The sequence below is a fragment of the Poecilia formosa genome, unplaced genomic scaffold (genome assembly GCF_000485575.1).
Source record: "Poecilia formosa unplaced genomic scaffold, Poecilia_formosa-5.1.2 Scaffold33, whole genome shotgun sequence".
Lineage (NCBI taxonomy): Eukaryota > Metazoa > Chordata > Actinopteri > Cyprinodontiformes > Poeciliidae > Poecilia > Poecilia formosa.
The window spans coordinates 3,313,890-3,330,288 of NW_006799972.1; the positions used below are offsets into that span (position 1 = coordinate 3,313,890).

A 16,399-nucleotide genomic window follows, 5' to 3' on the forward strand; every position below is an offset into this window, starting at 1 on the left:
CAACAGCGTCTGCTGGCAAACCAACAGAGTGGCAGAAAGAGGCTCATCCCTGGCTTACATGTGGCTCTGCGTCTGTGCACAGAAGATATGGATTAATCCAGCAGAAAGAATAGAAAGGAACCAGGAGGCATTCCTGTGTCCAAACTGGTTCATCCTCACCTTAGAACTGCATTTATTATGATTGAATTTTATTTTATTTTTGCTAAAACTTCCAGAAAAAGATGACAGTTTCTTACTGGACCAGTTCTATCTCTCAACAACTGTCATCTGAAGCTATACAATAATAATAATAATAATAATAATAAAAACAGGTTCAACTCACTCAAATGAAATAAAAGCAATCAATTTAACCCAATCGTAATGCAATGCAGCCAGGTTTAGTTGATTATTAAATGCCAGTAAGTGATCTGTTGTCCAACTCAGCTAACCAGAAGATTTCACAAAATATTAACTTTGCATCAAACCGTTTTTCAGTGACATTTTTATGATTCTTGTCATCTTTGTTCCACCATTTCAATCAGTGCAGAGGTCCAAATCGTTTTACAAAACCAAAAACAAGTGAGAATATTTTTGCTTTAAATTAACTTATATGTAACCTTTATTTTCTGCTGCAGAACAAGGTCATAACCTTTCATTTAAGAAGGGGGGAAAAAGCAATTTCCACTGCATTGTGCAGAAAGTAAAGTCATCTGCTCCCCTCTCTGCTCTGCTCTGAGTGGGACTGGCGTGTGTGAAGGAATCAGAGCAGATATAACTCTCTTTTCCCTTGTTGTCAGCAGTTAACAGCTTGGTCTACTGCTGCTCTTTCACTGCGTGTCCTTCTGTACTTCAGCGAGGCCACTTACTGTCTATATATTTTTGGATGTGTAGCCTGTGTGAGCGTGGATGCAGTAACGGCGTGAGAAAAGTGGTGTGATTCAAAGATAGTGAGTTTAATTAAATATGTGCTGATGATTAATTGATAGACGTTACATGGTTTCCGTCACACGTGAGGGATGAAATCAGGAGGAAACCAGCAGATTTAAAATAAAATCTGGCCTACATTGCATTCAGCTCACTTATATTAAGGACGTCTTGGCTTTCGAAGACGCGCGACTCTTTTTTCTGATTTCTTTTCTGAGATATAAAGTGGAAAACGCTGGTTGTATTTCTTCATGCTGTGTCATGGCAGGCCATTTTGTGGGAAAGGCAGTGGGAACTGATCACCCTGCTCCTACTTTGCCCACTTTCCCTCAAAATGGCCCGGGAAGAGTCGCCAAGTTCCTCCGAGACTCTATAAAAAATGGATCAGCACAAGCTCCCTCTTCAACACACTTTCTGTCTGCAGGAGATTAGAAAGAGAGGGAGCACTTAGAGGGAAACACTCTCTTCCTGGTGATCTGTAGAGGAGATGTAATCTTTACACTCGACACAGAGGTGAGTGTTTTACAGCACCAGACAAACCTTTCACTGCAGCAGCTTCTGGATTTATGTTGCATTTATTTATCCTCTCATTTGTATATTTCTGTAGAACAGTACCAGCCTCGTGAAACAAAACAAGAACATTATAACAAAATAACCTGAAATAAACAAAACAATGAGATGCCACAGAACAGAGTTCCTTCTCTAAAACTACAGGGAGCATATGTGATTGAGTTAAAGATACAAATGCATAATACACAAGATTCTCCACTTGCCATTTAAATCTCGATAAACAGCTTTACTTTGCTGAAGAAAAGAAAAGTCAGCAGGTATTTTCTGTGCTTTCAGGCGCACTGTTTCTGGTCACACATGCACCAGGCTACATTGAGAGGTAGGAAGGAGGAAGCAGTGCAGGAAGACAGGAGGGTCCCGGGCAGGCAGGCAGGAGGCAGGCAGGCAGGCAGGCAGGCGGGCGGGTCACAGCGTGGAGTCCCGGCACAGGACGATCTCCATCTCAGTGCGGTACAGCTTCCCCCCGTCAGCCAGAGCCATGATGCTCTTTTTGTAGTCCACCAGCCCGGTTGAGTCCAAGTCCTGCCAGAAACGACACAGCCAGAGAGAATCACACCGTCTGAGGCTGCAGCTCCATCTCCCTGCTATATTTGGCCTTCAGGAAGAGGGATGGATGTGTCAATCAATAGGTGAAGTATTCATTACCATTTTGTTCTTGTCACAGAGGTCCTTCAGCAGAGCATCCAGCTCCTGCTCATCAATGTAGCCGTTACCGTCCTGATCAGAGAGAGAAGAGGACAACGTCGGAACAAGACTTTCCTTTCAGCTTCACGTATATAAAATGATCCCAAACCCGCTGCTGGAACACGGAGCATGTACAAACATGGACCTTATGTATGGAGAGTGAAAAGTGCCAAATTGCAAGAGTTTACAGAGTTTGTAGTAAACAAATTACAGCAATTTATTGGGGTTATTTTCACACTCCCAAAGAAAGTATTGACCCAGAGTCATAGCAAACTTGGAAGAAGTTGTCTCGACTTCCTGTTTGAAGCAGCCAATCAGATGTCAGGGTCTACAGAGGGATAATCAGTCAACGTCACACTACATCAGCACGTCGCTGCGCGTGTCGCCTGCAGAAAGCAACCATGAACACATTATTCCAATTATTTAAGGCTAATAAAATTATCTACAACGAGCAACCAGCGCAGATCACCTCTCTTTGCACGCAGCTCTGCGGTATCTGCAGACAGGTTTTATTTTTTAGTACAGCGTCTCTGCCTCATGTTCAGTCTGCTGCTACACTTCTGATTTCTTATTGCTTAGGTTACCACCTGCCATGTTCATTTTTCTGATAATCATTACCAAAATTGGAAGAAATAATCCTTTTATTCCCCATTTGTGCATTAAATATGAATTCCATTTTTTTAATGAAAAATTTCAGTTGTAGGAAAATCCTATTCCTTACTCACCACGGTTATGTTTTGTCTTATTTAGAGGAACTAAATGCATCTCACTGAGACCTGACCTTTACATGCAGAATTACTTTAATTTAATATAGTAAATTATGTCCAGCCACTGAAGTTTGGGACTTTTTTTTTTCTCCCCCCCCCCCCATTCGCTGATGTCAACTTGGTATCATAACTTATTTTATCAAGCTGTGATAAACAGTTGTAGTAGTTGCAGTCATCCTCTGTGTTTACAAACAAATAATCCCTTAACATATACTGTAGCTCTCATAGAACGTCGTCTCACTTCGTCTCACTTCGTCGCACTTCGGTGAACTTTGCAACTGCCAGCTGTCTTGATAGGCAGTTGCTATGGAGTTGCTATGACAACAAAAACCAAACCACAAGCTTAGAACTCGCTCTCGCCTCGTCCCTGACTTATAAATAATTTAATTGAGGCATATATAAGTAATCATATATTAAATACATTACTTCTGTATTTATTTCTAGTTTTAAAAAATTAATGTCGCATTTAAATATTTATTTCATAAGTTATTTATTTATTGTGACTTGGCACTCTTCACCCTCAATACTTTTGGTGACATAACAAGTCTGATGTTTTTAGCAGGGAATGACAGAGATAAAAATCTATTTATTGAGTAGTTAATGCTCAAATTTGACCACCACCTAATAAAGGAATAATTACATACTCAGTTATTACCAATTCAAATATTCTTTCTACATTTTAGGTTTTATTTTTGTAGGCAATTACTAATGCATTTCAGTAGTAGTAGATATGAATTTACCCAATTGTCTATTTCATTATATTTAAGGATTTTAAGTCATTAAGCCTGTCACAATTAGCAATTAATCAATTAAAATTAGCTCAATAATTTTCATTTTGATTAAAATTTTTGTTTAGAGAGTTCATAATCTATTTTATTATAATTTTGATTGTGTGTGGTTTTAATTTCCTTTCAACTAGTTTTTGGCTGTTATGTTTTATTTTGGATATTTAAAATCTCTTCCAGTGCAGCATGAAGTGTTCTGTACAAAATTAAAGGTAATTGAAGTACTATTGCTATGCATTATTATATTAACTGAAAATGGATTCAAAACAACAATATTATCATTAATCGCAATAATTTCTGCCAGAGACAATTTATTGACCAACAAATTTTGTTATTGTGACATGCCTAATTATCATATATATAAACATTTTGTGATTTACTTGTTTTTAATTGGAATTTGACCTCCATAGAAGATTGCTAAAACTGAACATCTATTCAATCTAAATGAAAGAATGTCTTAGTCTTAGGAATAGGTAAAATATGCCACTTTATAGCACAAAATGTGCATAAATCAACTCTAGAAATGTGAAAATAGGACTGACAGCGACTTACTTTCATCAACATATACATTAGACAGACTGAAATGAAATTCCCTGGAGAATAAATCCATATGACCAAATCGTTTGTGTTTCCACAACCTGCATCATGCAGCAACAAGCAGAGAGTGAACAGATGTCCGTCGTAAACATGTCTGATCGGCGCTCAGCCTCCACAGTCAACAAAAACTACAGATTTTTTTCAGTTATCACCGTCCGTATTCATGTTCAGAAACACGTCTTTCACCTTATCATAGAAAGTGAAGAGAGAGTCAAACTCCTTGACGGTGAGTCTGATGCCCTGTAATGTCACACAAAGAGAGAGAAGACAGAATAATTAGAAACCAATGCATATTTCTCGAGAGCGGTAAAAGCCCCAGATCTACCACAGATATTAATCCGTGGAGATTATGATAACTGGGACTAGAGTTGAGTTAATCCTCATCAGACTTACTAATCCTCTGTCAAGAGAAATTGTTGATCTGCTCTCACAGGCCAGCACATTTAAATGGGAACAAACAAGATGGTTGAAGGATCCAAATTCAGACACAACTGTGTTGGAGGTGCTCAGTTTAAATGATCTCTTCCAGTAAAGCTTGATTAAAGGCTATATGGCCAGAGGAAATTGCACAAGAAAAAAGTGAAAGTAAGTAGAAGCTGCGCTGCTCACATCAAAACCTAAATTGAGCATTTATTAGTTTTATAAAATGATCAGAGTTTAGAAAAATAAGGAAGAAGGATTGACAAATCCCAATTAACTCTGAAGGTAAACTTTATATTTATTATTATAATATGAGGCATTTCTTTATTTTCAATGATACTTTTACACTAATGTTATTGCAAGCAAATGATGTTCACAATAAAATATAGATTTGTGTCTCTCTGATGTTACAGCTACAAGCTGACTCCTGCTTCCCAAAACAAAAATGGATTCAAAGTATCCGGGTCTTCCACCATTTTTACTATTTTCTATTCCTTTCCAGGATTAGCAGATTAATGTCTCAGCAATATCTGGAGAAACTCATCCATGTGTTTATCTTTAGTCACATTGATTACTGCAACAGCATCTTCACATGTCTGCCTAAAAAAAAATATATATATATCCAGTTGCCGCTGATCCAAAACGCTGCTGCTCGCATTCTCACTAAAACCAGGAAGTTAGAGCACATAACACCAGTTTTACAGCCCCTACACCGACTCCCTGTAGCTCAGAAAATAGACTTTAAAATACTGTTAGTTTATAAATCACTGAACGGCTCAGTACCACAACACATTAAAGATCTGCTGCTGTTGTACCAACCTTTCAGACCCCTCAGGTCTACTGATTCTGGTTCTGCTCTGCATCACCAGAACCAGAACCAAACAAGGAGAAACAGCATTCAGCTTGGAACAATCTTGCAGAAAACTGCAAAACTGCTGAAACATTGGGTTCCTTTAAATCTCGACTAAAAACCAAAGGTTAGAGTCGCCTTTGAAGCATAATTGATTAAGAATTTAACGATGGCACATGACTAAGTGTAATGTTTCGATTGTTGATTTTATGTTGCGTGACTTTGTGTTTTTTTAGGGTTCTCGTGATGTAAAGTACTTTGAAATGCCTTGTTGCTGAAATGTGTTGTACAAATAAAATTTGATTGGTTGATTGACTTTCTGTGGTCTCAGAGAGAAAACCTCCACATATAATCAACCAGGACGATCCTGATCTGACGTCAACTTTTTACTTTCAACACAGAGCAGCTTCCTGACAGGCAGAGCTCCACCTGCACTCAATGACACCAGGGTCAAACAAGTTGCCTGCTTGATGGATAATCTCCATTACCATAATCTAAAAGATTCGTCTACATCAGTGAAGTGCATTCAGGGGAGCCAGTTCTTCACCAGTCACTCGTTTACACCCATAAAACTCACTGCCTCCATTTCGATAATTATTTGGCTCTGGATGCACCGTTTGGGGCCCGCTACTCAAAGCAGTTTAAATCAGACTAGCATGCAGCAAGGAGGGCTGAAGTCTTAACTCTTATTTCAGAAACACAGCAGTTAAAATCACAAAGTTAAAGCCAGCGGATTACTGAGTTCCACATTCATAACATGAAAGCTTGAAGGTGGTTTTCCACTTTGTGTTTCCACCTGGTTTAATCTCCAGTGGCCACTGTGAAGCAGGATTTGTGCCATGCATGAAATGCTGAGGTTGGACAAAATGTGCATGCAGCGTGGCCAAACAAACTGGCTGCTGCTTCCTTAACCGGAACAACTGAAGACTGGCATGGTGGCAGTAAAAGACAGAGATTTTAAAAGCACGCAGCTTTTTTATGTGTTGTGTTTCCTTGACTTCTGCAATTTATTCTCTACTTACCTTTAGGATGTCTTTACAGATATTTTAAACAATTTTCCTTAACTTATTTTCCGACTCATTAATTAGGTTTTACTGCTGCCAGTGTGGAGGCAGTTGCCAAAAAGCACTACACTTTAATCTATTTGTGTCTATAGTGTGATGCGCCTCTTGGCAAGGCTGAAAACGTAAAGCAATGCCAATCTAAAAATGTGGGATCTTAAGAAGATGAGTAATTTAAAAAAAAAAGAAAACAAGCTGAAGCCAAAATGGACAGAAAATAAACCAAAATGTGAATAAAGGCCTTCTGCATCCGGCTAGTGATTAAACATCTATGATTAAGGATTGTGGAGTTGTTTTGTTTTTATGACTTTTAGTTTAAAGGTAAACAAAAGAGACAAAAGAAAACCAGCTAAAAAACATTGATTTGATAGTGATTTTAAAATAAAACTAGCTTTAAAAAAATTAAATCTTCTTTTCAATGATACAGGAAAAAATTCATTTATAATCGCTAATCCTTGAAGGAATTAACATTGTACTTTTTAATTTCTTGGCATATTATAATCACAAACTTTAATATATTTAATTGGGATTTTATGAGACCAACGAACCCAAATGATGAAAAAACTGAAAAGTGAAAGAAAAAAAATAGTTTTCAAAATGTTTATAAGTAAAAATCTAAAAAGTGTGGCCTCCATTTGTTTTGTCCTTGGGTCAATACCATCCCTGTCTGGCATCCATCCTGGCTGGACTTTGACTAGGCCAGTGTTCTGCAACCTTCACAAACCACAGAACCGTTTTTTGCTCTCAGTCCAACTAAAATAAAACTTCAGCGCTGCAAATGTTACATAAGCTTTTACAAGTTCCGTTATTATTTGTGGAAAATGATATAAAGCATAAAAGCACATAGTTTCCATCCTGCGGACAAGAAAGATGGATGTAAAAAAAAGACTTGATTGGATGAAATTGGATGCAATTATTAATAAAATACTGTTAAATCTGTAATTATATTTATTTATTAACATTAGTTGGTTCTGGACACTTTTTAGCCAAAGTTATTAAGAGTCATCAGACTATGAACTCCTAGTCTTTGCCATTTTAATGCATGAATGTGTTTTGATTTAAACTATTTCATTGTAGCTTTGACTGTAAGTTTTGAGTCTCTGTCCTGCTGTAAGATGAAACTACAAACTAGATTAAACTACATTTGTTTGAACTCTGTTTTCCATTTAGCTGACCTCTGAAGGATTGGATTTAATTTAGAGGTATCAGAGTAAAAGATGACTAAATCCATATACAGAACACACTTTTCAGAATTTTATTCGTAAAAACATTTGAAACCATTCGCTAACACATAAAATCCTAATAAATTATATCGATGTTTGTGGCTGTAATGTAACTAGACGTGAAAAGTTCAAGGGTTTTAAATAAATACCCTTGCGGTGTGCTGTGTTTTAAAGAGAAAGCACTTGATAGTTGATGTTTTTTGAGGGTTTTTTGACGGCGTAATCTCACCTGAAATTTGAGCAGGAAGTTCTCCTGGACCGGCAGAAGCCTGTGGTGAAAAACATAAGCCGGTCAGTGTTGATCTGAAGAGCAACTTTCAGAAAGAAGAGCAAACAAAACTGAGAAGCGACGCTCACCTCGCCATCTCAGAGAGGCCCAGCTTACCGTCACCATTCAGGTCAAACATCCTCAGCTACAGAAAAATAAAATCAAAAGAGAATCAATCAGAGGAAGTTTAGGGGAAATGTTGCAAACAAATATTTGTCCACTGAAGCGGTCGGGTGTGTTCAGTTCACAGATGGCCGACTGACCCTGGTGGCAAAGGAAGCAACGTCTCAGCAGTACAGGCGCACTATGTGCAGCAAATGTGATTAATATTTAAGCCTCCACATAATGCTTCATTATGCATATGACCAGCAGTTAGCTGTAAGTTGTGAATATGGCATCATTAAGGGGCAAAAGGTCAATGCAGATCTTAAAAAATCTCTTTTCAGACTTCAACTTGTGTGGCTGACTGAAGCTTTGAGGTTTATCAGAATACAGCAGCATGATTGATATATGATTTTTTAGATATTTTGTATTTTGAGAGGCCAGTAATGCCGGTTATTTAAACATTTTAGCTCTCACAATTGTCTGTGTGTACTCGTTGAGTTTCTTGTCGTCATAGTCTCTGTTGGCCTTCTTCAGCAGGTCCGACAGGAAACCCTGAGATGAGGAAGAAACCAACGATGAGAGGACTTTAAACGCTTTCATCTGACAGCAATCATGGTGGAAATCAGAGGAAATTAAATGTAGGACGTACTCTTTATTTTGTTTTTCACATAAAGGAACAGGAGTGTGAAATATCTACTAGCATTTACACCAACAGCATGACAACAAGGCTAGTCAGCGCTGTTGTCATCTAGATTAGAGAACGCATCGTTGCCATGAATTTCTAGATAAATCTGTCCATATCTACAGAACTTTGAGTTTAGTTAATCAGTTTCTCTCGTATATTTGTTTGTTATTAGCTTTTCACATTTTGATTATCTTCTGTGGTTGATCAGATTTATTCCCTGATCCTGATTCTTTTACCGTGTATTTATTCTGTGTGTAAATGTCATTTTCCCTCAGCTTTGCTCCTCACGCCGCTGCAGTGCATTCATTTAATTACTGCCACCTGTTTCAGGCTCTACTAATCATTCTCACTCCAGTTACTGCCCAAATCTGAGTCACTTAAATCCAATTTTCTCTGCACTCATTTATAGATCATTTTTAGATCAGCATATTTGCATGTCGATGCTTGTTATTTATTTATTTACTTATTTATTTATATTCAGTCATATTGAATTACTTCAGTCACTCTTAGTTATATAGACAGCTCTGGAAAAAATTTAAGAAACCACTTAAAATGATCAGTTTCTCTGATTTTACTTTTTGTAGTTATACATTTTAGTAAAATGAACATTGTTCTTTTATTCTATGAACTACTGACAATGCGTCTCTGAAATTTCAAGCAACAATTGAGTATTTATTTGAAGAAAATGAGAAATTGTCAAAATAACAAAAAAGATGCCGTGGTTTCAGACCTCAAATAATCCAAAGAAAAGAAGTTCATATTAATTTAGAAACAACAATACTAATGTTTTAACTCAGGAAGAGCTAAAAATCAATATTTGATGGAAAAACCAGGAGGTTTTCAGTGGGTTCAATGCAGTGGACTCAGTTTTTTACAGAGCTGTATATATTGTATAAGCTTTTATCTCTTATGGTTATACTTATATTATTAATATTCAACACCTTTACAGGAGCAGCTTGTCAATGAATAAGCAATTTTTCCTTGGGGATCAATAAAGTATATTCTATTCTAAGCTCAACATTTTTAATCACTCTATGTTGGAGTCTCCTGTTCCCTCCATGGTTTGCTTTGTAATTCAATATTCTTTTACTTTTGTAAACCACATGAAAACATTTCTACCTGTTTGCCTTTAAATCAATAAGACTTAACCACGATGGCTAAGCCTTGTACACTCACTGCACGAGACTCCACTGCTGAAGAAAGAGTGTTTTAAGGTTCACTACAGAAGATTCGGACAAGCCTGCCAAAGCCCGGACTAATATTCTCAACTCTTGGCTGTCATTGCGCAGAACGTGTTTCGTTTTTGTTCTCGTGGGAACGTCTCGTTACTGGGTGACTTAAAACATATGGAATTGGCAGACTTTATATAATTACAGTATGCTGTAAATATACTGGAAAATATCGTGGGGACTTTGAGTGGTTTTTCATCTAATGAATGCACAAAGCGCTACAAATGCTGTATTAGACGCCTGTTGTGTTACCTTCAGCTCATTGGACTCGATGTATCCGCTACGATCAGTGTCATATCTCCGCCAAGCCTGCAGGAGAAGATTTCATGTTTTTAGAGAACATCTCAGTAACAACTAAAAAAACACAAACATCTGTTCAAACTGGAGTATAGCCAAATGCACGTACTGCCTGACTTTGTGTTAATATAGAATTTGTCAAAAGATGGACACCTAAAACGCTTGCAGTGCTCTCTGACTCCTTCCCCTCCACAGAAAGCTGCAGAACATCCATAATGTATGGCTTTTCTGAGAATAGCTTTAATACATGGAACAGCCCGAACATCCCACCATAAAATCCTCCTAAAAGGAAATAAGTGAAGTGTGTACGTGTGTGTGTGTGTGTGTGTTTTGTGGAGTGTATGTTCAGTCACAGTGCAGCTTATGTTTGATGGCTCTCCGTTTTCCCTCAGATTACTTCAACATCAAACATACAGTTGAGAAAAAAAGCAAAGTCGACAAAAAAAATGCTGCATTTTCATCAGTGCAAACGCTGAAATACTTATTTTCAATTAAGCAAAAATGATACCTTTGGCTGAGGGTTTTAAATATTAAACATTTGTGAATGTTTGACCCAGAAAACAACCGCCCAGATGAATGTTGTGGCAGTCCTTCCTGAAATGCCACAACATTAAAACAGACGTCCCAACTTGGCACGGAAACTGGAGGAAACATGAGGCAGCTGAACATGCGTCCCACAGGACAGACTGTCAAGGCGAAGCTCGCTGGAGGCGCTTGTGAGGAAATTTCACAGTTCAGTAAGGTTTATCAGATATTCAGTGAGCAAACTCAGAAAACAGAAGACCTCAACTGAGAACAAACGTGGCTAATTTTTACAGTCACTGAACTGGAGGGCATACCATGGAAAGGTTGACTGAGCACATCTACTGTAAGGAGTTAGGTGGGAACGGTTTTCAACATTCAAGGCGGGGGACACAGAAATGTACCGACTTACATCCATGAATTCAGCACTGGATCTCACAAACTCTCTGAAACAGATCAGGAAGTTTTCCTCCGTCGGCAGAATCTGGACCAGCTGCACAAGAAGAAATTGACGTGTTTACTTAAAAAGCTACTGTTTAAAAGACTTGTTGGGAAAAGAAAAAACAGTCGTAAATAAGCTGGTCTCACCTCAGACATCTCAATTCTACCATCAGAGTTCTTGTCAAAGTTTGCCATGAACTCCTTCAACTTCTCCTTGAACAAAGCGTGCGAGGGATCCTGCAGAGACACGAAAACCTTTTCAGTTTGCTCATATTTTTGGCTTTGCATGTATGAAACCAAACTTCAGTGCTAATAATAAATGTACGCATCTTAAATTAAAATTTCCATACATTGTACAAACTTTTTTTTATTTATTTATTTTTGGCTGTTTCACATTAATCAGATGAAACTTCTTCTGATTTAGGTCAGTAATGCTTATCAAAATTATTTATATTTGCTAAATACCAGAATAATGAGGGGGGATTTTTTTCTTTTACATTTTTATTAATTTCACTAGTTAAAACAATGAAAACACTAAGATTACTATCTCTTTAAACAATTTAATGATGTTATTGCCATATTTTATTTCCATCCATCCATTTTCTGTACATCCTTATTGCTAGTGGGGTTGGGCCTATATTTTATTTGTGATATTATAGATCAAAAATACAAGTGTTAGAAATGGGTGCATAACAAAGGCAAAACAAATACAAAAGAAAGGAAGGAAAAATAGAAAAAGAGCCCAAAGTAGTACTTGGGTATTTGTAGTGTTTGTAGATAAGATAGAGGAAAAAAGAAGATAACGTTAAATAACATTACTACTACTAAAAAACAAACAAACAAACGAATAATAAAACAACAACAATATTAGTGATAATAAACTGAAGTTGTCCGTTTTCAGGTAAAACATTGAAAACACTAAGATAACTATCTCTTCAAACAATCTGATGTTGATGCTGCTACTGTTGATTAACATGTTTTGTTGTGAAATCTGGGCATCAACCCAGGAACCAAAGCACTGAAGCTGGTAAAACAGCCTCTGCACAAACACAGCCAATCAGACAGGAAGAGGCCATTTCTCCAAAAGCAACATATAAAATCACATTATATCTTTGCAGTTCACGTAGGGGCAAAACCCCTAATTTTCAGAGATATATTCTGTGTGATGAAACTAAAATTGAAGTATTTGGCAATAACAAGCATTGTTACATTTAGAGAAGAAGAGAGACGTTCAAAAACCTGAGAATGAAATCCCAGCTGTGAAGTAGGTAGCTGTGTTATGTTGCAAGAGAGACTGGTGCGCTTTATAAAAATTAAATAATTGAAGCAACTTACTTAAAGCTGGGGGACAAATATGTCTAGACAATGACTAAGCATACCACAAAGTCAGTCAGGGACAACAACATCCATGTTATCTCAGCCCCATAAAGAATTTGTCTGCAGAGATGAAAAGTTTATGCAAGCAAAACACTGTTTCTATCAGGAAAAATGGGTCAAAATTACAACAAAATACTGAGAGAAGCTTCAAGAAGAATACTCAAACTATCTGACCCAACCTACACAATTCAAAATGCAATAAACTTCTGACATAAAGCAGAGTTCAAAAGGTACATTTTCATTCTGGTTAGCAAATAAAAATAACTGATGCAATAAGTGTGACATTGACACTACATTAGTTTCACCTGCAGAGCGTTAGCATTTACTAAGTAGGACTGTGACAGATGAGGAAAACACCCACCACGCCGGCTCCTCGCCTCGCAGTCTCCAGCTCTGTGAAGAAGCTCTCCAGCTCCTTCCCCTCTATGTAGCCGTTTCCTTCAGAGCACCAGAGGAGCGAAATTAGTTTGGCACAAATGACGTCATGAAGCTTTTAAGTCACTTTAAGCTTTATTGACTGTTTAGAAGTTTGATTAAAGTTTAATAACCACTGAGGGTCTTTAAGTTTTGAAGCCATTGCCAAACGTTGAGTACTGGTCCAGACTCAAGTCCTCTGCGATTAAACAGAAATAATCAGTTTAGAAACTAATTTGGAGTACACTCCTAGTTAAAGCTGTGCTTAATTTATTATTTCTGACATTTGATTAGTTTGGACGCCCAAGTAATGCCTACAGTGAATCTCAGAGCTCCACAACTGCAGAAAAAAATAAAGGTTACCAAACATCTAAACAATCTTCAGTTATTGAAAATGTAGTTTTATTAACTGATAATAACAAGGTCGAATGGATAAAATATCCTAGTTTACATATCCATATCCAGCTGTAAAGTGGATTTATCTGTATATGAGCTCCAGCTGGGACAAACAAACTCCACCAGAGTGAAGTGGCATTGGAGTGTAAGCAGAATAATGAGCATCTTCTTGCCTAAAAGGGCAATCAGACTGATGCTTACTGGAGCATCCTGTCCCTCACTCTGCATTGTACCACTTACAATGCTGACATTTTAGAAAATAATTTAGTTTGTCTTGAGGTCACAGGTTATACAGGACGTCCTGTGGTCATTTTTAATCATTAGAGCGAGTCCCACCTGTCACCAGTCTAAACATGGGAGAGGGGATTTATGCAATTCAATATTTAACAGGAGACGCAGATAAACTGTTGTCCCAATTCAAAGGAAAACATAAACGTACTGAACTAAATGCAGTGATGTGTCCCATGACTTATTCATCTTTTAATCTCTTATCCACTCGTTTCATTTTTTTATCGTTTTTACCCCCTTCCTCCCAGCTCCGTTTGCGCAGTACATCTTGATTGGTGCCACTGGCTGTGCTCATGTGAACTGGTGTTTCAGACAAACCAGAGCAGAAACCAAGGAAACAGCACAGAAAACACACCAGAGATGAACCAGCATTTATGTATACTGCTGGTTTTTAATGCAGTATCATGTTTTTCATGACATTATTCATTCATCCAACTAGAAATTTACAACAACAAAGAGGACACTGGGAAATATTTCCTAAATCAAGAATTTATTTAAAAAAAAACACAATTACTGCATAACAATATTTTTACTCTTTTAGTTATCTCTGTGTTAACTTGCTAATATCAACATAATGGAACTACAGGTTAGTACAGATCATCTATGTCCACAGATGTAAATCACCAAAAAAAAAAACAGAAAGTGAAGAGAAGAGGGAACCTGTTCAAAGTATCAGCATCATAAGTGCCGGTAGGTGTGGCTCCAGCAGAAAGCAGTTATTTTCCAACACAGCGTTTTCAGTAATTGGAGATACTTCAATAAAACATTAAACTTTTTTTAAAGCTACTTATCTTATCTGCTTATATTATCTCTCATAAGTACAAATACTGGTGTAGTTATAAATAATGGCAACATTTTATATTTTTCAGTAAGAATTTATTTTCCTCTTTAAAGGTGAGCCATTATGTTTCCTTGAACAGGTTAGGCTAGGTCTACATGTTCATTACATTTTTTTTTTTTTTTTACAAAATCATTTCCAGATAACTAGAGTTCAGTCTTGTCAGTTCTGCCTATTTAGAGGTCCTTTTAAGGCCTCTTGTCACATTAAATCCAAATAAGTTGCTGCTGGTCACATTGGTGTTTACATTCGCATGTCTAAATGGATGCAAACAGATGCGCAATCATACAGCTATACATCTTTGAAAAGCAGAAGTGGTGCCTCCTGTGCGACCAACAAGAATGCAGCTAGTAGTTTCTGGATGACAGGTCAACAACAAAACCTTTGTCTTTTCCAGCAGCTATTGTACAATGTATAGAGTGGAAAAAAACAGCTGATTAAACGTGATGGAACTCTGCTTGGGTTGCTAGGTGACAGGCAGGGCTATGCTGGGGTTGCTAAGTAACGGTGCAGTCCCCATTGATGGGAATTGATCAAGAGGTTTTTGAAACGGTTCATATTCCAAAAAACATTAAATAATTGATGCAAATGGAAGCATAAAAATGTACAAAAAGTGAATTTCGCAGACTTTTAGATTCTGTTTATCTCAAAATATATGAACACATTTGATTTGTCTTTGGTTGTATTTCTATACGTTTCAAAACGAACCAATTATCTGTGATAAATCGGATAAAGCGTGTTTATCCAGAATCCCAGAGATATAGCTGTGTTCTCAGCTCATTGGTGGTTTGTGCCAGAGTTTAGTTGGGATCTAAGTCTCAGCTGTCACATGGAGCGCACCACTGCACACTGAGCAGATGAAGCCCCTTTCCCCTCCATAACATTTTCAAACCCAGCTCAACTTCTGATTGTTCAGCGGCACCGCGGGACCATGTCAGCTGTCCAGCACATAATGTCAGAAAATGACATAAAGGCTCATGTGACAGACTGAGTGTTTCATTGCTGCATGAAATAATGCCGCAGGATTTGTTTCAGCTGTTAAGACGCAACTCATTTGTGAGATTAAAATATGTTTCAGATTTTGAGAGATTCACTTTAAAGGTCAAGTATCACTTTGAACTTCTTTTCTTTTATTCATTCACTGACATACCCTTTAAATTCCCGCAGCATAAACATCGGTGAATATATGCCGAATGCTCTGAAGTTTATCTATGACTTTAACCCTCCAACTATGAACAAAATGTCTCCAAATAAGCGAGTTAAATTCCTGTTCATGTTTTAACATCACGGATGGATACAGCTGTAAGTGTTCTCAGGACGGATCCATTAAGAGCTGATTATCCAAGGAGTTCAGAGATGCCATGGTTAGAGACATCATGGTCAGAGACACCATGATCAGGAACGCCATAGTCAGAGACACCGTGGTCAGAGACACCATGGTTATAGACACCATGGTTAGAGACACCATGGTCAGAGACACCATGGTTACAGATACCATGGTCAGAGACACCATGATCAGAGACACCATGATCAGGAACGCCATAGTCAGAGACACCATGGTTAGAGACACCGTGGTTAGAGACACCATGGTCAGAGACACCATGGTCAGAGACACCATGGTTACAGATACCATGGACAGAGACACCATGATCAGAGACACCATGATCAGGAACGTCATA

At 37.7% G+C, this 16,399-nt stretch overlaps 1 protein-coding gene across 1 annotated transcript in view; it reads right to left on the reverse strand.

Annotated features, from left to right (window-relative positions):
* Window positions 1–911: 911 nt before the first annotated feature.
* The window catches only part of LOC103136590 (calretinin-like), an 18,768-nt gene continuing 3,280 nt past the window's right edge, over window positions 912–16,399 (reverse strand). Inside the window, exons 2-11 of the mRNA XM_007549906.2 lie at window positions 13,146–13,222; window positions 11,555–11,644; window positions 11,379–11,459; window positions 10,400–10,456; window positions 8,708–8,785; window positions 8,218–8,273; window positions 8,090–8,129; window positions 4,493–4,546; window positions 2,119–2,190; window positions 912–1,995 (exon numbers count right to left, since the gene is read on the reverse strand). Of these exons, the coding sequence (XP_007549968.1) occupies window positions 1,879–1,995; window positions 2,119–2,190; window positions 4,493–4,546; window positions 8,090–8,129; window positions 8,218–8,273; window positions 8,708–8,785; window positions 10,400–10,456; window positions 11,379–11,459; window positions 11,555–11,644; window positions 13,146–13,222 (722 nt within the window). The 3' untranslated portion in view covers window positions 912–1,878. The remainder of the gene's footprint in view (window positions 1,996–2,118; window positions 2,191–4,492; window positions 4,547–8,089; window positions 8,130–8,217; window positions 8,274–8,707; window positions 8,786–10,399; window positions 10,457–11,378; window positions 11,460–11,554; window positions 11,645–13,145; window positions 13,223–16,399) is intronic.